At 37.9% G+C, this 23,628-nt stretch overlaps 1 protein-coding gene across 5 annotated transcripts in view; it reads right to left on the bottom strand.

Annotated features, from left to right (window-relative positions):
• Positions 1–597: 597 nt before the first annotated feature.
• The window catches only part of STXBP4 (syntaxin binding protein 4), a 187,096-nt gene continuing 164,065 nt past the window's right edge, over positions 598–23,628 (bottom strand). For all 5 annotated transcript variants that reach the window (XM_068531867.1, XM_068531864.1, XM_068531869.1 and 2 more), the window contains one exon: positions 598–930. In XM_068531867.1, coding sequence (XP_068387968.1) covers positions 816–930 — 115 coding nt within the window. In that variant the 3' untranslated portion in view covers positions 598–815. The remainder of the gene's footprint in view (positions 931–23,628) is intronic.

Below are 23,628 nucleotides of genomic sequence, written 5' to 3'. Positions count from 1 at the left end.
AGGTTGGGTGGGGGCCATGTTTGAATGAAGAAGTGCCCCCTGAGTCTCTGTGGCCCCAGGGGTACACAGCTGTGGAGCTCAGCTGCATCAACAGAGACATGGGACCCTGTGTGTCGGGCTGCGACCTGCCTCTGCAGGGACAGCAGGGTGTGGGGAAAAGGGGCCTGGACATGGAATCGGAAGGTGAGGGTGTGAGCCTCAGCTCCAGGACAAGGTGCTTCATTTCTCTGAACTGCTCTTTTCCTAACTGAAAAATACCCAGTGGAGTTGCCTCACAGGCGTGTTGTATGGTTTACATAAAACAGGGTCTGAAAAGCATTTTGTAAATTAGAAAGCATCATAAAGATGTAAGCTATATCCAGTGGCCTGTGGAAAAGCTTGCTTAAATCACTTTCCTAAGGTACGCATATAAAAGGTTAGTGAATTACCAAATAAATGAAGTGTTTCACTATGCTCACATAATTTTTCAATATGTCTTAATTATAAAAACCACTGTGTCTGATATTCTATAAAGAACTAAATATACAATTACATAATTACATATGAAAAATTATATATATTATAAAATCCAATTACATATGATTTCAAAAACAGGACTAGATTATTCCTAAAGAACTACTGTAGTGGCAATTAATTTTGTAAATGTATACAGTTATATCAAAAAGTTTTACAAAAATAGCTTAAATCCAGTCTCCATTTCACAACTTCACTAAGTAGTGTGTGTTTTACTCCTATTTTAGATGTCGCGTCTCAGAGTCCTCCGCGTCGACGGAGATGCCAGAAGACCATGGACCGCAGCTTCCCACAGAAAACCATCAATTCTTCTGGTCAGGAAGTTCTCTGGAGCAATCCTCTTCGTTCTCCTCTGAGCAGGACAGGGTCAGTGCGCTCATGACGGGATGCATCCAGGATGTAGTCTGTGTTACGTGACTTGCGAAGAAAAAGGGATACAATTACAATCTGAAAGACTGTCCTTCTACCCACCATGCAAGCAGTGATCCCAGTGACACTGTTTCCACCCTACTGCAGTCTCCTGAATTAGGAAGCAGTTGGAACTGGTTCCAATAGTTTTAAAAAGTCTTAGATATGTTTTTAGGTTCAACAAAACCCATTTTTTTTCTTTATTCTTTGGTAAAAAACAAAAACAAAAAACAAAAGAATGCAGGAGAATGTGTCTTCTTTGACTCCTCGCTCTTCTTTATCCATCAGCAAGTCCTGTGATCGTCTTTCTGTAACATCTCTGGAATCTTTTCCTTTCTCCTGTTCCAATGCTATGGCCTGGGTCACTGAAACAGCTTGTCTCTCTGCCTCTGTTCTAGTTTTTTAATTCATCCTCCACTCCAGCCAAGAGATCTTCCTGAACGACAGATCATACACTGCTGCTCACCTGCTAAAAATTCAGTGCCAACTAATGCCTTCTGGATCAAATACATATTCCATAGTGTGAAACACCTTGTTTTTTACCTGCCTCGACAATACTTTCTTCTCTGCTACAATCTTCCCCCTTCCCGTCTTGTTTATTCAGCTAACTCAAACTAATTCTAAAGAACCAAATCTCCCTCTAGATTGCTCCAATCTGTGCCCATGGCTTTATCTCTTATAGCATATTACAAATGCCTGTTTATTTTTAGGCCTTTGTACTGCATACAAAGCTCCTTTAGGGCAGGAGCTATGTTTCTTATCTCTGAGTCTATGGTACCTAACATATTCTCAGAACAAGTAACTAGGCGTTCCGGGGAAGAACACAAGCAGAGGTAAGGAAGGACGTACAAACATATGGGGCATGTTCAGGAAGTGGTGAAACATCACTACGTGTGCCCCTACCTGATGCACGGTGTTTTTTAGACCTAGTATCCAACTCCCAGCCTTCAGCTGGATGACTCGCCTAAATCCACCACTATCTGCCCAGCTCCTGAGTCCTGGACAGACAGCTTCTGGAATAGGATGACTTATTCCTTCTCCTTGGATCCTCGTTCTAGCCCTGGCTTACCCCACTGCCCTATCCATCCTAGATCAGTTTCCCCTGCCCCCATCCTACCCAAACTCAACCTCAGAGAAGCATCATGTCTTAGATCAAGTCCATCTGAGGGCTGGCACTTATGAGGATCAAATAAGATTGTGGATCTCAAAGTAACTCCTACTTCCTAAAATATTACAGAATAACATTTCCGACGTGTGTTATAAGGGTTTTTAATACATATTATGTGAAGAAGAGAATTCTATGGTTAAATAACTTTGAGACACACTAGTTTAAACATAGTTAAGTAGGTTTTTTTACTGTAGGGTTTCCCAGAGCCCTAAATATACTAATGTGTTTTACGACTCTCCAAGAGTTTATAATATTACTCAAACTAACATGCCCTATCAGCACACATGGGACGAGTGTGCCTTTGAGCACAACTTGGGATCTATCACAAAGAGGCATTTACTTTAGTGCCTGTTGATGACAATAACTGAAATGTTGGACTTAGTACCAATGGTCAGTTTCACTGTTATTACTGGATTTGGTTTGTTTTCAGTCTTATATTCTAAATTCTATCCATATCCCCCAAAACAAATTGCTCAACTCCTCTGTTTAAATATTGAAAATGCAGCTTTCCATGGAAGAAGATCACTTATAGTTTCACGATAGGGTAAATGCACTTAAGTTGTTTAAGAGTCGAGGTGGAGGTGGCAAGGCCCAGATATCTTCATAGTTTCAAAACCTCAGAGTGTGGTTAAGTGATACAAAGAATCGTTATTCTCTTGACAGTAATCCATGTTACTATTACCTCTTTAAAATGGTTTAGTGCGATTTCTTATTATGGAGGCTAAACTTACAAAGCATTTGATTCTGCACAGGTTAACTTCATTTCAAGGCTTTTGTAAAGCTGGAAAGCTGCCTAAATTGAAAGTGGTTTTAAAGAATTACCAGTGAGTGTAACACAGAGGGCTAGAATACCACTGCAAGGGGAAATGAGGACACATTGTCCTGTACAATGTACCTGTTTAAAACTGAAAGGAAAAAGCTTGATGGGATATCTTAGTATATTTACTTTACTGTTTATCAGCACATTTATAATATGTTAGTCCAAAGAAGAGACTTTAATTTAAATTATTATAAATCCTTCCTCCCCTACAATGCTCCTTAACTGGGGAGGCTAGAAAGGAAGAAAAACAGGCACAATTAATTACCTGAGGGGTAAGGTCGGGTATATGCTTTCTTATGTGACTTAAAAAAAAAATTCTCATGTTTGAAATATTATAACTGCCCATATATGGACATTCCACTGAATGATAATATAAAATAAGCAAAAGTAAAATGTTTCAGAAGAAAATGTAGTTATAGACTCTGAATAATGAATATTAGAAAGTTCTGCCAGAAAGTCATCCTTGACAGTAACCTTCATTAGGCACTTTTTAATCAACAAATCAACATCTGATCTTTCTCCAAATACAAAGTAATACCATAAAATGTTAATTGATTAATCTTATGTTCATAATACACTTCTCTGTACACAATTGAAAAACACACACCTTAGCGCCAAACATGCAAATACAATAGCCAATCACTAGAAAAAATAAAACTGAAGCAACAGAGGGTTAGTTTCTATGCTTCAAGTACACATTTCACACCTGGCTCTTTTGTAAAAACATCCAGAATCAATGCTTCTAAAACACAGGTAATGCATGTAAAGTGCCTGGTGAAGAGTAGATATTCAATAATGATCATGGCTGTTTTTTTTTGTTTTTTGTTAACAATTAGGGCTTTCTGAATATTGTAAGAAAAACTTGGAATTCTTCCTGTGATGCTGGAACTGGGCCATTTGTGTGTATACCATTCAATTTTATGTCCTGGTGAGCATGGTGACTAAAGAGCTTTGATATAATCGGTATGATGAGATAATCCCAGATTTACTGGCTTGGAGAACATTCTACTATTAGAAATATTTCCTCTCTGATTTGTGTGCTTGGTAATTCAACTGAGAAGAGAGAGAATAAATCAACCCTGTTGACTCTGTTTAATTAATAAAGACCCCATGGTTCACAAAGTGAGATGCTGTTACTTAGTGTGAAAAATTTAGAGGTCTGGAAAATAAATGAGGCTGACTGTGAAACATGAAAATCTTCCATTTGAACATACAGTCTCTCTGGGAAATGTTCCTGCAGAGAGTGTATCTGACCTGATTTGGGGAGCAATCAACAGCAGTTCAGATATATTTGAAAATCTAAAAAGCCTAATACTACTTGCCTCTGAATGACTGCCAAATCTGTTGTTGGAAAACAGTAATATTTGAGCTGGGAAGGTGACAGTGTTATGTGGTTTCTTTTATAATATTAGTAATTTGAAAGACATATTTTAGAGCTTATAAAAAAAGAAAAACCCTAAGAGAACATGCTTTATTTTATTGCCAAAGAAATGTAAGTGAATTATTTAAATTCCATTATAATTACCTTCCTTATGTTTCTTACCTCCTAGCATGCAAAATGCTTTCTTTCTAAATAAAAATTTAGGACAGCCAGTTAAGAGAAAAGTGGTTTAAAGACAAAAAGAACACTAGTTTTGTAGAAATTCATTCTTATAATAGTCTGTGATGAAGAAAGAGGTTCTTTTGTTAATCTTCCATTGTAAATGATACTATTTATATGTTATTGTGAATTTGGCAAGATTGCATGTATTATCTATTTAAGATAAAGCTGCAGAATAATAAGCCAAAGTAATTAACTTACAATGTCCTTTTTTTACAGAGAGCGGGGGTAATCTTATGTATATAATATTCATATGAACCAGAAAATAAAGACAAATAAATATGTTAATCCAAAATGTTTCTGGCATCAGTACTTGGAATCACTGAAAAATTTTACAACTGGCCATAAACTTCAAGTAGTACTGAAAATAAAAGATTTAATAAAAAGTATTCCCAATTGGAAACAAATCAGAAGGCAAGAACAGAAAGTGAACCATGTCAGTAAAATTATAAAAAAGTCACCAAACCTTGGTGAGGCAGCATGTAATCTTGTCAGACACTGGTTATGAGAATGATTACAGATTAGTAATAGAAAGTATCCATTCCAAAACATGTTTAAGAGAAAATTGCAAGCAGTTTATTTCCACTGATATATAAAGAGTTCCCTCTTACATAACTTTGGAAATATACTCCTAAAATCAAAATGAGTATTTCTCGTTAATGAACTCTGTAAATACCACAGAATACTTTGAGAATTTTGTAATTCGGCATTTGGAAATCCAGTGAGGCTCTGATCAAACATTAGCAGGATCCCATTCAAATCTTTACAGTCTTGAAGACAAATTTTATTTCTATTCTATATTTATGGCATTCTCTATAAAAAATATATCAGATATATTTTGCAATTAAATAATCCAATTAATTAAAAAACCTTTAGGCCTAGATATTACATTATGTTACAAGAATCTAAAGCTACAGTAATATATTACTTACGCATAATATTGGAAAAAAATTACGTCACTAGACTTGTAAAAAATGAACACTGAAAAGTCCTGAAAAAATACGAATTATATTTTTTGAAGTAATATACACAGGCTTAGATTGCTGTCAATTATTGTGCAGAGGCAAAAACATACCAAGTCCAAAGGTGATACATTTTTCAAAAAAAGAAAATGTTTCTATGGTCTCAGACTATAGCTTTGGGTAACTTTTAAAAATTGATGCTATTTTGGATTGTGATAGAATAAAAAATTTCAGAAGACCTCTAAGAACATGACCTACTGACACTGGTATCTAGACACTGGACTATTAGATACTAATAAACAATTTTATAAAATTCTGTAGTTGGTGTATTTGCACATTCTCATATACCCCCTTTGGCGGTGTCCACCAACATTTATGTTCTCCATTCCACACTGTAGAGTTGTTACCAGGAGGCCGCTCCCAGGCAGAGACTACATTTCTCAGCTCCCCCTACATCCTTATGTGAGCATGTAACTAATTCCCACCAGTGGAAGGGGAGAGAGTTTATGTTTACGTCTTGTGGACCAGGGGTTTTCAAGAACAGTGCTGGAATGCCTTCTCTGTTCTCACTCCTCATCCATAACTGAAAGCAGAGAACTCAGAGGCCCTAGGGGATGGCAGAGCCATGAACTGGAAGGAGCTGGGGTCTCAAAATCACTACCCAAAGAAAAGAAAAGCCACCCACCGACCAGGGATTCCCGCACTGACTGGTGTGTGAGTGCTAAGCCACTGAAAAGCAGGGTTTGTAACAGCAGCTAGTGTTACTCTAAATGACTTCAAGAGAGTATTTCAAGATGAAGCCATGACTATTACTTTCTCATTAAATATATGTACAACTTTTTACAAACCAAAGAGTTTGTCTTTCTAAAATACAAAAAGCAGGCAATAAATACATATTTTCAGGCTACTTGAAATATGTTAGCAATCAAAAGACTGTCAGAATATAGATTAATGGAAACTAAATTTAATTAGAAGCAAGTTTGCAAGACCATTGCCAAAGTTTCCATATTAAATTCCCACTTATGAGTAGAAGTGCATGAAATATAGAAGATATTTTAAATTTTAATGTTCTTATTAAAATGGTAAGAATTGTAATACAAGTTATAAGGCTTTCATTCAATTTATCCAATAAAATATGTTTAACAAACATCTAACTAAATGTATTTTTTTAATTGCCAAATTTGAAATCTTAAAAAAAAACCTAGAATTATTTGAAACATACAACTTCAACTTATTTTATACTTATACTAATATTATTTTTCTATCAAAGTTAAGCTGATTACACTAAAAATATAAAGCTATAAATATACATATGATATTAGAAAACTGAGCATCACAAAACTGGGGACTTGGAGGGGTTCCACATGAGACCATCTTTAAACTCTTGAGGTGTTTTGTCAGTATTATTGACTCCATAATGCTAAGTGCAAAAGCCACTTGAGAGTGAGTGCTATAACACAGAAACCTTCAATTACAGTAAAAAATTATGGGATAAAAACCATATATGCCATCAACCTTTACACTTCTCTCATGAACTTTACATACTGATTGTTTCTAATGGTGCCACCTTGGACTTGTGAATACATGGGCTTAACTTTTTTAGAACCTTATTTAATACTTATATTTTGTAAATATTATATATCCTAATTTACATATTATATTATGTTTATATTTTATATATTTATATTATATATATTTATATTTTAAAGGAGAGACAGTTCTATTTACTATCCTCATTTTATATATGAGGAAGCTAATACTGAGAGAGGTGAAATAACTTACTCCAGGTCATAAAACTAGTAAATGTTAGAGCCAGGATCTGGATCCAAATCTGACTTCTGAGAATTTTACCATTATGTTATATTCCTCTCTGAGGCTCTATTATATGGGTTGGTTTCAACAACAATATATATGGAGGCTTTGGGATAGATTAAATGAGACCACCTGAAAAGAGGTCTTTAGCTTTACAAGATGAAATAATTAAAGATGTATTGACTGATTAATTCAATGATCATAAATTCTATCTCTAAAGCATTTTAAAATAATTTATCATAAAATTCATAAAAAACTTTATTCAGTTTGAATAAAAATTATTTGTGTGACACCTGCTTCTCCAGCAGTCTTAAACTTTTCACATCATGTGGCAATTGAAGAAATTGAGGCTAAGACAGTCCCAGTGCCCTGTCCAAGGTCACACAATAGCAGAGCTCAGGTTTAGATGCAGACCATGGTCACTATCTTTTTGTATCAGCTTCACGGACCTGGTCTGAAATTCCGTATTGCCCAGGCACTAACTGGGTTACTTGTATGTCTCTGGGAAAGTTACTTAAACTCTGAGTCTGTTTCCCAATCTAGAAAACATGTAAGACCTTCCACGATAGTGTTAAGAGAGAAAACATATAAATCCCCTAGTTTTATGCCTGACACGTTCTAGGTCCATCATAAGCATCACCCTCTCTCCTCCACTTCTAACTTCCTGTATTAGTTTTCTCTTGGTGCAGTAACAAATGACCACGAATGTAGTGGCTTAAAACAATGCTAATTTACTGGCTAACTCTTCTGTAGCTCAGAAGTCCAAAACAGTTCTCACTGGGCTCAAATCAAGATGTTGGCAAGGCTAAATTTCGTTCTGGAGGCTCTAGGGGAGAATCCGTTTCCTTGCTTTTCCAGCTTTTAAAGGCCACCCACATTCCATGGTTTGTGGCCTCCATCTTCCAAGTCAGCAACACAACATATCTCTGACCCTGCTTCCATTGTCATATCTCTTTCTCTGACTCTCTCCTTCTGGCTCCCTCTTCTACTACTGAGGACTCATGTGATTAGACTGGACCCACATGGATAATCCAGGATAATCTCCCTATTTTAAGGTCAGCTGATTAGCAACCTTAATTCCACCTGCAACCTTAATGCCCCTTTACCATGGAACCTAACATATTCAAAGATTTTGGGGATTAGCTCATGGATATCATCAGGGAGCCATTATTCTACTTACCACACTCCCTTGCCCCTCAGCTACTTCTCGCACTAAAGCCTAGAGCTTGAGGGAAGGGGCACTGGTTTGTATTAATTCTTGCAATTTGCCTGAAACTTGGCAAATGTACAGGAAGAAAGATTATATGCTAAATACTTTGTACTGGAGATAACTGACTGAAGAAAAAGGTGCTAGAGATCTATGGAAAGTAATTTAAGGAAGAAGCAACTGTTATGGAATGAATTGTGTCCCCACCCCCCAATTCTATGTTGCAGTCCTAAACCCTAATGTGGCTGTGTTTGGAGGATGGGGCCTTTGTGGAGGTAATGAGGGTTAGATGAGATCATGGGGGTGAGGACCTGGTCCAATGAGACTGGTGTCCTTGTAAGAAGAGGAAGACACATCAGACCTTTCTCTCCATGCACACAGAGAAGAGGCCATGTGAGGAGGTAGTTGTCTACATCACAGGAAGAGGGGCCTCACAAGAAACCTATCCTGATGGCATCTTGATCTTGGCCTTCTGTCCTCCAGAATTGTGAGAAAAATAAATTTCTCACCCAGTTTAAGCCACCCAGTCTGTGGTATTTTGTTATGGAAGCCCTAGCAGACTAATACAGCAACCAAATTTGGATGGGAAAGTGAAAAAAAAGTTAGTATTTGTTGAGAAATTTAAATAAAGGGTCTTGGAGGCAGAGAAGATCCCATATCTGGCTAAATAAAAGTATAACCCTAGAAAGGTGATGAATTTCCAAAGTACTTTACACAATCCCAAAGGATTTTCTTATATTATCCAAAAAAAAAAAAAAATGCTAAAAAAACATGCTTCCTGCCTCAGTTATACCTGTTATTGGTTAAATGGGGGAAAAAGAGTTTGATGTTGTCTGTCTAGATATGGATATTTTATTCATTTCAGTGGGCTTTGCCATTCTGAGTAACCTCGGTCAGCTGGCTGGCCTTCTGTTTAGATGACAGTTGCTCATACAGAGTTTCATATGCCTACACTCCTTTGTAGATATTTATAGAAAATCCAGAGCAGGCTGTCTCAGGCTCCTGAGCACTGCAGCCTCTTTGCTCCTGTCACAGGACTTTTGACTGGCTGGGGAGAGGCATAAGTGTAGGTTATGGTTGCTGGTTTCTATTTGCAGCTGTGCAAATGCTGTCATATAAAGCTCCTCCACTGGCAAATAGCAGTAGAATAATATAAGGGAAGGGAAGGGGAATGAACATCTATTAGGCACTCACCTTGTGCCAGGTGAGTTATTTTATTCAATTCTCAAAACAAGCCTGGGAGATATAAACTACTATCCTTGTTTTTCGATGAGAAAAGGGGTTACAGACAATAGAAATATTACTAATTATACCAAGGTCACACTCAAAAGTGGTGGTGTAAACAGTAGAAACCAGGTCTGTCTGATACTAAAGCCCATATTTTTTCCCTACCAACTGCTCCCTCAATGACAGTATTCACTCATTTGATAAATATTTATTGTCCCTACACATACCAGGCACTGTACTAGTTACTGGATATTCTAAACCAGTTATCACGTAGATGGGTACATCCAAAATAGTGGTTTTAATACCTTACAATTTAATCATAGCTAGAAGTGTTCGGGAACAAAATATTTTAATAAGCTCCATACTTCTTCTTTCAAGTCCTCTGTTGATTTCTTCATTATAGTCTCATTAAGAATAATGCTCAGGATTGCCATACATGTAAAGACAGTGAGGAGCCTACTCCCATTTTCCTTATCTACGCTGAAGTTAGGTACATAGAAATTGCCCTGACATCTCATCAAGTGAGTCTTAGACTTCAGTAGTCTGTCCATGGGTATTTCTTAACTCATCCAAAATTAATCAAAGCAGCCAAATTAACGAGGTCTTAAGAAGGAGGGCTCCTGACAGTATCTACTAAAGTGGAGGTAAAATCATCTGCTAAGGATTTAGGAAAAATTAAAAGTAGTAGCTTTTTATTTCCCATCCAGAAACCATCCCTCCCTCTCCACCCTCCCGTCCCCAGTCTCCTTAATTTCTAATCACATTAGAATTACCTAACTTAGACTCTACGTGCAAAATAAGGTTGGAGGTAAGAAAAACAATCTCAAGTTTTTCTCTTTTGTGTTTTCCATTTTTTAATTTATTTTATAAATGAGATGATACAATGTAACTTAAGCCTTTAATTAATACAGTAGGCTGACAATGACAAATTTCATTCATATATAGGTTATGATCTACATTCTTTCCTACCTGGAAACAACCTAATAGGCTGTTCTACCCCAAGTTCAGACAATCATTTAGGGTTGTTAATGAACTCTGACTGGAAAGATATGAGAAAAAACATGCCTATTGGAAATCAGTTTTCCTTTGAAGTCATAAAGGAAAAGCTCTTAAATACTGACTATCTCGTAAGAACTATTAGGGGGGAGTGTCACTGTTTATTTTGTCATTCCAACCTACGATTTGCATTATTACTGTTCATCCTGGCAGAGTTCCTGTGTTGGCAATACGCTCTAGAAGACCAAAGACTGAAAAGATGTGGTATGTGTCCCACACGTCTCTTCCCCCGGCACCCACAGCAGACATCTCTGATTCATCAAGACAAATATCAGGGACTTCCCTGGTGGCACAGTGGTTAAGAATCTGCCTGCCAATGCAGGGGACACGGGTTTGATCCCCGGTCCGGGAAGATCCCACATGCCGCGGAGCAACTAAGCCTGTGCACCACAACAACTGAGCCCACGCGCCGCAACTACTGAAGCCCGCGAACCTAGAGTCTGTGCTCCGCAACAAGAGAAGCCACCGCAATGAGAAACCCACGCACCACAATGAAGAATAGCCCCCGCTCACTGCAACTAGAGAAAAGCCTGTGCACAGCAACAAACATCCAACGCAGCCAAAAAAAAAAAAAAAAAAAAAAGACATATCAGTGAGGTTGCATATAGCCTCAGAATTCTTCACAAACGACACTTGAGAAAGTGAGTTGAAATCTATTTGCCCTCTCTGCTCTAGACAGAAACTTCTGTTTTATTCAGAAATCACAGGCTCCCTAGGTTTTACTGGTATGCATTTGTAATGTTGTAAGTATAATACTTCCTATGTAATGGAGAACAGGTTTTATAATACAAGGTGTGCTATCTCAGATTTCAGGATGTGATATAAAGGTATATCAACACAGAGGAATTATAAGCCAAGTGTGAGTAACTTTTAAAAACCAATGAGTAGACGGCTTCAAGATGGTGGAAGAGTAAGACGTGGAGATCACCTTCCTCCCCACAGATACATAAGAAATACATCTACATGTGGAACAACTCCTACAGAACACCTACTGAACGCTGGCAGAAGACCTCAGACCTCCAAAAAGGCAAGAAACTCCCCACGTACCTGGGTAGGGCAAAAGAAAGAAGAAATAACAGAGACAAAAGAATAGGGACGGGACCTGCACCAGTGGGAGGGAGCTGTGAAGAAGGAAAGGTTTCCACACACTAGGAAGCCCCTTCGTGGGCGGAGACTGCGAGTGGCAGAGGGGGGAAGCTTCAGAGCCACGGAGGAGAGCTCAGCAAGAGGGGTGCACGGGGCAAAGTGGAGAGATTCCCGCACAAAGGATTGGTGCCGACCAGCACTCACCAGCCCGCGAGGCTTGTCTGCTCACCTGCCGGGGTGGGTGGGGGCTGGGAGCTGAGACTCGGGCTTCGGTCAGATCCCAGGGAGAGGACTGGGGTTGGCGGCGTGAACACAGCCTGAAAGGGCTAGTGCGCCACGGCTAGCTGGGAGGGAGTCCGGGAAAAAGTCTGGAGCTGCCGAAGAGGCAAGAGACTTTTTCTTGCCTCTTTGTTTCCTGGTGCGCGAGAAGAGGGGATTCAGAGCGCTGCTTAAAGGAGCTCTGAGATAAGCGCAACCTGCGGCTATCAGCGTGGACCCCAGAGACGGGCATGAGACGCTAAGGCTGCTGCTGCCACCACCAAGAAGCCTGTCTGCAAGCACAGGTCACTATCCACACCTCCCCTCCCAGGAGCCTGTGCAGCCCGCCACTGCCAGGGTCCCGTGACCCAGGGACAACTTCCTTGGGAGAACACATGGTGCGCCTCAGGCTGGTGAAACGTCATGCTGGCCTCTGCCGCCGCAGGCTTGCCCCGCATCCGTACCTCTCCCTCCCCCCAGCCTGAGTGAGCCAGAGCCCCCGAAGCAGCTGCTCCTTTAACCCTGTCTGGTCTGAGGGAAGAACAGACACCCTCATGTGACCTACACGCAGAGGCAGGTCCAAATCCAACGTTGAACCCCAGGAGCTGTGCGAACAAAGAAGAGAAAGGGAAATCTCTCCCAGCAGCATCAGGAGCAGAGGATTAAATCTCCACAATCAACTTGATGTACCTGCATCTGTGGAATACCTGAATAGACAACGAATCATCCCAAATTGAGGAGGTGGACTTTGGGAGCAATGATATATATATATTTTTCCCCTTTTTCTCTTTTTGTGAGTGTGTATGTGTATACTTCTGTGTGATTTTGTCTGTATAGCTTTGCTTTTACCATTTGTCCTAAGGTTCTGCTTGTCCATTTTTTTTTTGTTTGTTTCTTTTTTTTTAGTATAGTTTTTAGCACTTGTTATCATTGGTGGATTTGTTTTTTGGTTTGGTTGCTCTCTTCTTTCTTTCTTTTTTTTTTATTACTTAAACTTTTTTTTTTAATTTTTAATTTTAATAACTTTGTTTTATTTTATTTTACTTTATTTTATTTTATCTTCTTCTTTCTTTCTTTCTTTTTTTTCTCCCTTTTATTCTGAGCCGAGTGGATGAGAGGCTCTTGGTGCTCCAGCTAGGCATCAGGGCTGTGACTCTGAGGTGGGAGAGCCAAGTTCAGCACATTGGTCCACAGGAGACCTCCCAGCTGCACGTAATATCAAATGGCGAAAATCTCCCAGAGATCTCCATCTCAACGCCAAGACCCAGCTCCACTCAACAACCAGCAAGTCGTTGTACAGTGCTGGACACCCTATGCCAAACAACTAGCAAGACAGGAACACAACTCCATCCATTAGCAGAGAGGCTGCCTAAAATAATAATAAGGCCACAGACACACCAAAACACACCATTGAACGTGGTCCTGCCCACCAGAAAGACAAGATCCAGCCTCATCCACCAGAACACAGGCACTAGTCCCCTCCACCAGGAAGCCTACACAACCCACTGAACCAACCTTACCCACTGGGGGCAGACACCAAAAACAATGGGAACTACAAACCTGCAGCCTGCGAAAAGGAGACCCCAAACACAGTAAGTTAAGCAACATGAGAAGACAGAGAAACACACAGAAGATGAAGGAGCAAGGCAAAAACCCACCAGACCTAAAAAATGGAGAGGAAAGAGGCAGTCTACCTGGAAAATAATTCAGAATAATGATAGTAAAGATGATCCAAAATCTTGGAAATATAATGGAGAAAATACAAGAAACGTTTAACAAGGACCTAGAAGAACTAAAGAGCAAACAAACAGTGATGAACTACACAATAAATGCAATTAAAAATTCTCTAGAAGGGATCAATAGCAGAATAACTGAGGCAAAAGAATGGATAAGTGACCTAGAAGATAAAATAGTCGAAATAACTACTGCAGAGCAGAGTAAAGTAAAAAGAATGAAAAGAATTGAGGACAGTCTCAGAGACCTCCGGGACAACATTAAACGCACCAACATTCGAATTATAGGGGTCCCAGAAGAAGAAGAGAAAAAGAAAGGGACTGAGAAAATATTTGAAGAGATTATAATTGAAAATTTCCGTAATATGGGAAAGGAAATAGTTAATCAAGTCCAGGAAGCATGGAGAGTCCCATACAGGACAAATCCAAGGAGAAACACGCCAAGACACATATTAATCAAACTATCAAAAATTAAATACAAAGAAAAAATATTAAAGGCAGCAAGGGAAAAACAACAAATAACACACAAGGGAATCCCCATAAGGTTAACAGCTGATCTTCCAGCAGAAACTCTGCAAGCCAGAAGGGAATGGCAGGACATATTTAAAGTGATGAAGGGGAAAAACCTACAACCAAGATTACTCTACCCAGCAAGGATCTCATTCAGATTTGACAGAGAAATTAAAACCTTTACAGACAAGGAAAAGCTAAGAGAATTCAGCACCACCAAACCAGCTCTACAACAAATGCTAAAGGACCTTCTCTAGCCAGGAAACACAAGAGAAGGAAGAGACCTACAATAACAAACCAAAAACAATTAAGAAAATGGTAATAGGAACATACATATCGATAATTACCTTAAATATAAATGGATTAAATGCTCCAACCAAAAGACACAGACTGGCTGAATGGATACAAAAACAAGACCTATATATATGCTGTCTACAAGAGACCCACTTCAGACCTAGGGAGACATACAGACTGAAAGTGAGGGGATGGAAAAAGATATTCCATGCAAATGGAAATCAAAAGAAAGCTGGAGTAGCAATTCTCATATCAGACAAAATAGACTTTCAAACAAAGACTATTACAAGAGACAAAGAAGGACACTACATAATGATCAAGGGATCAATCCAAGAAGAAGATGAAACAATTGTAAATATTTACGCACCCAACATAGGAGCACCTCAATACATAAGGCAAATACTAACAGCCATAAAAGGGGAAATTGACAGTAACACAATCATAGTAGGGGACTTTAACACCCCACTTTCACCAATGGACAGATCATCCAAAATGAAAATAAATAAGGAAACAGAAGCTTTAAATGATACATTAATCAAGATGGGCTTAATTGATATTTATAGGACATTCCATCCAAAAACAACAGAATACACTTTCTTCTCAAGTCTTCATGGATCATTCTCCAGGATAGATCATATCTTGGGTCACAAATCAACCTTTGGTAAATTTAAGAAAATTGAAATCGTATCAAATATCTTTTCCGACTACAACGCTATGAGACTAGATATCAATTACAGGAAAAAATAAGAACCAAGAGATGATAACTGAAGAAATCAAAGAGGAAATCAAAAAATACCTAGAAACAAATGACAAATGAAAACACGACGACCCAAAACCTATGGGATACAGCAAAAGCAGTTCGAAGAGGGAAGTTTTTAGCAATACAATCCTACCTTAAGAAACAAGAAACACCTCAAATAAACAACCTAAACTTACACCTAAAGCAATTAGAGAAAGAAGAACAAAAAACCCCAAAGGTAGCAGAAGGAAAGAAATCATAAAGATCAGATCAGAAATAAATGAAAAAGAAATGAAGGAAACTAGAGCAAAGATCATTAAAACTAAAAGCTGGTTTTGTGCCAGTAGCATACTGTCTTGATTACTGTCGCTTACTGATATACTGGCAAAGATCATTTTATATATTATATATATATTATATATATATATATATATACACACATTTATATATATTATATATAATATAAATATTATATATATTTATAATATATAATATATATGTTATATATATTATAAATCAGTATATATATTATATATATATTATATATATTGTATATATATTATATATACAATGTGGCACATATATACAATATATATACAATATATATTACTCAGCCATAAAAAGAAATGAAACTGAGTTATTTGTAGTGAGGTGGATGGACCTAGAGTCTGTCATACAGAGTGAAGTAAGTCAGAAAGAGAAAAACAAATACCATATGCTAACACATATATATGGAATCTAAAAAAAAAAAAAAAATCATGAAGAACCTAGGGGCAAGACAGGAATAGACACAGACCCACTAGAGAATGGAGCTGAGGATACAGGGAGGGGGAAGGGTAAGCTGGGACAAAGTGAGAGAGTGGCATGGACATATATACACTACCAAATGTAAAATAGATAGCTAGTGGGAAGCAACCGCATAGCATAGGGAGATCAGCTCAGTGCTTTGTGACCATCTAGAGGGGTGGGATAGGGAGGGTGGGAGGGAGGGAGACACAAGAGGAAAGAGATATGGGGGCATATGTATGTATATGTATAACTGATTCACTTTTTTATAAAGCAGAAACTAACACACCATTGTAAAGCAATTATACTCCAATAAAGATATTAAAAAAAACCAAACAAAATAAAAAACCAATGATTATACCTACTTGAAAAATCACCAACAGTACAATATAATGTTTGAAGCAAGTATATGATATTCAGATTTTTGTATCATTTATAGAGATGTATAGATTATATATATAATAATTTAATTATTAATTAATACATTATATATATTATATTGTGAAACAGCCTTGTAGTAGGCATCCTCTAAGATAGCTCCCAGTGGTCCTTACTTTCTGGCATGCACACTCTTGTATAGTTGCCTCCTACACTGTACCAGGGTGGTCTGTGTGACCAGTAGCATATGGCAGAAGGTATGTCACTCACTTCTGAGATTGGTTATAAAAGACACTGCAGCTTTTATCTTGGTGTTTCTCTTGCTCTCACGTTTTCTCTTGTCCCTTGCTGTGGGGGAAGCCAGCTGCCATGTTTGTGCAGCCCTATGGCCCTATGGATGTAGAAAGGTCCACTTATGGTGAGGAACTGAAGCCTCACATGTAAGCCTGGAACAAATATTCCAGTCCCTTTAAACTACTCTTCAATTCCCTGACCTGGCTAAGAGCTTGATTGCAACTTTATGAGAAACCCACATCTACAGAGAGTCAGAATGATCCAGCAAAACCACATCCGGGTTCTTGACCCTCTGCAACTTGGGTAAGAAAATAAATGTTTATTGTTTAAGGCTGCAAAATTTTGGGGAAATTTATTAAGTAGCAATAGAGAATTAATACATGAAATCATGGCTACTGATCACAGTGAATCTGAAACCTTCAATAGAAGAAAAGTTCAAAGAAAGCAATGTAGCAGTTATGTCTAGTTTGTAATATTAAGTTCACTTTTACTATCAAACATAACTCATAATAATTCTGTTAAATTATATAACATACATATAAAGTATATGAACTTTTAAAGTGGAATCATATCAAAAGACTGTTATAAATCTGTAATAGTATATAACTGCAAAGGGAAGATAGGAAGTTAGATGGTAAAATGGTCAGGTTTATCAGATAATTTCATTACAGCGCTATCAAGATAACTGGCATTTTGTCATTGAATTTAAGAATGCTGCAACTCTCTCTCTAAGGAGAAAATAAGAAAGTTTTCCCTTGAATGCACTGGTATTTATATAGCAAGTGAGTAAGCCCTGCCTATTTGCATATGTGCATACACAAATTGGTGTATACATATACACATATATAGACATATACGTTTGTTAGTTCTATGAAACACTGGCTCTAGCAATGCCAATATTTTGATTATATTTGTTTACACCAGATAAAATGCTTTCTTCTCTTGTGTCAGAAGGTAAGTAGATGACTACAAAGTATTAATGGGTGTGCAATGGACATGTGGGCGGATAGGAATATTCAATGAAGACCGTCTTTGTCCAGGCATTCTTGGGACAGCACTGACAGTTATTCCTTTGCCCGAGGCTTGGCTTCCATCAGACGTAACAATTCAGTTTCCGGGAAGACAGTGACAGCTGTCAATCTCAGGGCAGAGATTATACGTACACAGACTGGCATCTCCTCCAATGTTCTGGAAGGGTGCTCTCAGTCACTGTTCTTTTTAAGCAAAGGTGACAGAGGCAATGAACTGAGTTCATTACTTGTTATTTCTTGCCTCCAAAGTACCATTCACATGGCAAATGAACTACTCCTACCCAAAAACTAACACAGGCTATCCAGGCTCAAAATTTTGGTTGGGGTAGTGAGAGGATGAAAAAACAAAAATCTAAATAGTTCCAAGAAAGACATATAGTGGATGCTTGCTTATGCACACATTAATTATTTGGCATCCTATCTGAACTCAGCTAAGAGCTGAGAAGAAACCCTCATCAAAATGTTAGGAGGGTGGGACAATTAGTTTTTCGAAGCAGGAGCCTGCTGTGTCCCCCTTTACCTGGCAAAGCAATAAAGCTATTTTTTCTACTTCACCCAAAACTCTTGTCTCTGAGATTCGATTCTGTACCGGTGCAGAGACAGCCGAGCCTTTGGCATCAGTATCAGCATAACTATAGAAAAACAGATCAGAGCAGAAGCAAGAAAAACTACAATCCTGCAGCCTGTGGACCAAAAACCACAGTTACAGAAAGATAGACAAGATGAAAAGGCAGAGGGCTATGTACCAGGTGAAGGAACAAGAAAAAACCCCAGAAAAACAACTAAATGAAGTGGAGATAGGCAACCTTCCAGAAAAAGAATTCAGAATAATGATAGTGAAGATGATCCAGGACCTCGGAATAAGAATGGAGGCAAAGATTGAGAAGATGCAAGAAATGATTAAAAAAGACCTAGAAGAATTAAAGAACAAACAAACAGAGATGACCAATACAATAACTGAAATGAAAACTACACTAGAAGGAATCAATAGCAGAATAACTGAGGCAGAAGAACGGATAAGTGACCTGGAAGACAGAATGGTGGAATTCACTGCTGCGGAACAGACTAAAGAAAAAAGAATGAAAAGAAATGAAGACAGCCTAAGAGACCTCTGGGACAACATTAAACGCAACAACATTCGCATTATAGGGGTCCCAGAAGGTGAAGAGAGAGAGAAAGGACCAGAGAAAATATTTGAAGAGATTATAGTTGAAAACTTCCCTAACATGGGAAAGGAAATAGCCACCCAAGTCCAGGAAGCGCAGAGAGTCCCATACAGGATAAACCCAAGGAGAAACACGCCGAGACACATAGTAATCAAACTGGCAAAAATTAAAGACAAAGAAAAATTATTGAAAGCAGCAAGGGAAAAACGACAAATAACATACAAGGGAACTCCCATAAGGTTAACAGCTGATTTCTCAGCAGAAACTCTACAAGCCAGAAGGGAGTGGCATGATATACTTAAAGTGATGAAAGGGAAGAACCTACAACCAAGATTACTCTACCCGGCAAGGATCTCATTTAGATTTGATGGAGAAATCAAAAGCTTTACAGACAGGCAAAAGCTAAGAGAATTCAGCACCACCAAACCAGCTCTACAACAAATGCTAAAGGGACTTCTCTAAGTGGGAAACACAAGAGAAGAAAAGCACCTAAAAAAACAAACCCAAAACAATTAAGAAAATGGTCATAGGAACATACATATCGATAATTACCTTAAATATAAATGGATTAAATGCCCCAACCAAAAGACATAGACTGGCTGAATGGATACAAAAACAAGACCGATATATATGCTGTCTACAAGAGACCCACTTTAGACCTAGGGACACATACAGACTGAAAGTGAGGGGATGGAAAAAGATATTCCATGCAAATGGAAATCAAAAGAAAGCTGGAGTAGCTATACTCATATCAGATAAGATAGACTTTAAAATAAAGAATGTTACAAGAGACAAGGAAGGACACTACATAATGATCAAGGGATCAATCCAAGAAGAAGATATAACAATTATAAATATATATGCACCCAACATAGGAGCACCTCAATACATAAGGCAACTGCTAACAGCTATAAAAGAGGAAATTGACAGTAACACAATCATAGTGGGGGACTTTAACACCTCACTTACACCAATGGACAGATCATCAAAAATGAATATAAATAAGGAAACAGAAGCTTTAAATGACACAATAGACCAGATAGATTTAATTGATATATATAGGACATTCCATCCAAAAACAGCAGATTACACATTCTTCTCAAGTGCGCACGGAACATTCTCCAGGATAGATCACATCTTGGGTCACAAATCAAGCCTCAGTAAATTTAAGAAAATTGAAATCATATCAAGCATCTTTTCTGACCACAACGCTATGAGATTAGAAATGAATTACAGGGAAAAAAACGTAAAAAAGACAAACACATGGAGGCTAAACAATACGTTACTAAATAACCAAGAGATCACTGAAGAAATCAAAGAGGAAATCAAAAAATACCTAGAGACAAATGACAATGAAAACACGACGACCCAAAACCTATGGGATGCAGCAAAAGCAGTTCTAAGAGGGAAGTTTATAGCTATACAAGCCTACCTAAAGAAACAAGAAAAATCTCAAGTAAACAATCTCACCTTACACCTAAAGAAACTAGAGAAAGAAGAACAAACAAAACCCAAAGTTAGCAGAAGGAAAGAAATCATAAAGATCAGAGCAGAAATAAATGAAATAGAAACAAAGAAAACAATAGCAAAGATCAATAAAACTAAAAGTTGGTTCTTTGAGAAGATAAACAAAATTGATAAGCCATTAGCCAGACTCATCAAGAAAAAGAGGGAGAGGACTCAAATCAATAAAATCAGAAATGAAAAAGGAGAAGTTACAACAGACACCGCAGAAATACAAAGCATCCTAAGAGACTACTACAAGCAACTTTATGCCAATAAAATGGACAACCTGGAAGAAATGGACAAATTTTTAGAAAGGTATAACCTTCCAAAACTGAACCACGAAGAACAGAAAATATGAACAGACCAATCACAAGTTATGAAATTGAAACTGTGATTAAAAATCTTCCAACAAACAAAAGTCCAGGACCAGATGGCTTCACAGGTGAATTCTATCAAACATTTAGAGAAGAGCTAACACCTATCCTTCTCAAACTCTTCCAAAAAATTGCAGAGGAAGGAACACTCCCAAACTCATTCTATGAGGCCACCATCACCCTGATACCAAAACCAGACAAAGACACTACAAAAAAAGAAAATTACAGACCAATATCACTGATGAATATAGATGCAAAAATCCTCAACAAAATACTAGCAAAGAGAATCCAACAACACATTAAAAGGATCATACACCACGATCAAGTGGGATTTATCCCAGGGATGCAAGGATTCTTCAATATACGCAAATCAATCAATGTGATACACCATATTAACAAATTGAAGAATAAAAACCATATGATCATCTCAATAGATGCAGAAAAAGCTTTTGACAAAATTCAACACCCATTTATGATAAAAACTCTCCAGAAAGTGGGCATAAAGGGAACCTACCTCAACATAATAAAGGCCATATATGACAAACCCACAGCAAACATCATTCTCAATGGTGAAAAACTGAAAGCATTTCCTCTAAGATCAGGAACGAGACAAGGATATCCACTCTCACCACTATTATTCAACATAGTTCTGGAAGTCCTAGCCACGGCAATCAGAGAAGAAAAAGAAATAAAAGGAATACAAATTGGAAAAGAAGAAGTAAAACTGTCACTGTTTGCGGATGACATGATACCATACATAGAGAATCCTAAAACTGCCATCAGAAAACTGCTAGAGCTAATTAATGAATATGGTAAAGTTGCAGGATACAAAATGAATGCACAGAAATCTCTTGCATTCCTATACACTAATGATGAAAAATCTGAAAGAGAAATTATGGAAACACTCCCATTTACCATTGCAACAAAAAGAATAAAATACCTAGGAAGAAACCTACCTAGGGAGACAAAAGACCTGTATGCAGAAAACTATAAGACACTGATGAAAGAAATTCAAGATGATACCAACAGATGGAGAGATATACCATGTTCTTGGATTGGAAGAATCAACATTGTGAAAATGACTCTACCACCCAAAGCAATCTACAGATTCAATGCAATCTCTATCAAATTACCAATGGCATTTTTTTACAGAGCTAGAACAAATCATCTTAAAATTTGTATGGAGACACAAAAGACCCCGAATAGCCAAAGCAGTCTTGAGGCAAAAAAATGGAGCTGGAGGAATCAGACTCCCTGACTTCAGACTATACTACAAAGCTACAGTAATCAAGACAATATGGTACTGGCACAAAAACAGAAACATAGATCAATGGAACAAGATAGAAAGCCCAGAGATTAACCCACGTACCTATGGTCAACTAATCTATGACAAAGGAGGCAAAGATATACAATGGAGGAAAGACAGTCTCTTCAATAAGTGGTGCTGGGAAAACTGGACAGCTACATGTAAAAGAATGAAATTAGAAGACTGCCTAACACCATACACAAAAATAAACTCAAAATGGATTAGAGACCTAAATGTAAGACCAGACGCTATAAAACTCTTAGAGGAAAACATAGGAAGAACACTCTGACATAAATCACAGCAAGATCTTTTTTGATCCACCTCCTAGAGTAATGGAAATAAAAACAAAAATAAACAAATGGGACCTAATGAAACTTAAAAGATTTTGCACAGCAAAGGAAACCATAAACAAGACAAAAAGACAACCCTCAGAATGGGAGAAAATATTTGCAAACGAATCAACGGACAAAGGATTAATCTCCAAAATATATAAACAGCTCATTCAGCTCAATATTAAAGAAACAAACACCCCAATCCAAAAATGGGCAGAAGACCTAAATAGACATTTCTCCAAAGAAGACATACAGATGGCCACGAAGCACATGAAAAGATGCTCAACATCACTAATTATTAGAGAAATGCAAATCAAAACTACAATGAGGTTATCACCTCACTCCTGTTAGAATGGGCATCATCAGAAAATCTACAAACAACAAATGCTGGAGAGGGTGTGGAGAAAAGGGAACCCTCTTGCACTGTTGGTGGGAATGTAAATTGATACAGCCACTATGGAGAACAATATGGAGGTTCCTTAAAAAACTAAAAATAGAATTACCATATGACCCAGCAATCCCACTACTGGGCACATACCCAGAGAAAACCGTAATTCAAAAAGACACATGCACCCGAATGTTCATTGCAGCACTATTTACAATAGCCAGGTCATGGAAGCAACCTAAATGCCCATCAACAGACGAATGGATAAAGAAGATGTGGTACATATATACAATGGAATATTACTCAGCCATAAAAAGGAACGAAATTGAGTCATTTGTTGAGAAGTGGATGGATCTAGAGACTGTCATACAGAGTGAAGTAAGTCAGAAAGAGAAAAACAAATATCGTATATTAATGCATGTATGTGGAACCTAGAAAAATGGTACAGATGAGCCGGTTTGCAGGGCAGAAGTTGAGACACAGATGTAGAGAATGGACATATGGACACCAAGGGGGGAAAACTGCGGTGGGGTGGGGATGGTGGTGTGCTGAACTGGGCGATTGGGATTGACATGTATACACTGATCTGTATAAAATTGATGCCTAATAAGAACCTGCAGTATAAAAAAAGAAACAAACAGAACAACTAATACTAAACTTTCATTGGGTTATTCGTA

This window comes from Eschrichtius robustus, chromosome 20 (assembly GCF_028021215.1).
Source record: "Eschrichtius robustus isolate mEscRob2 chromosome 20, mEscRob2.pri, whole genome shotgun sequence".
Lineage (NCBI taxonomy): Eukaryota > Metazoa > Chordata > Mammalia > Artiodactyla > Eschrichtiidae > Eschrichtius > Eschrichtius robustus.
Note: the sequence above shows the minus strand (reverse complement) of the source record. Positions and strands in the feature narration are given on the sequence as shown.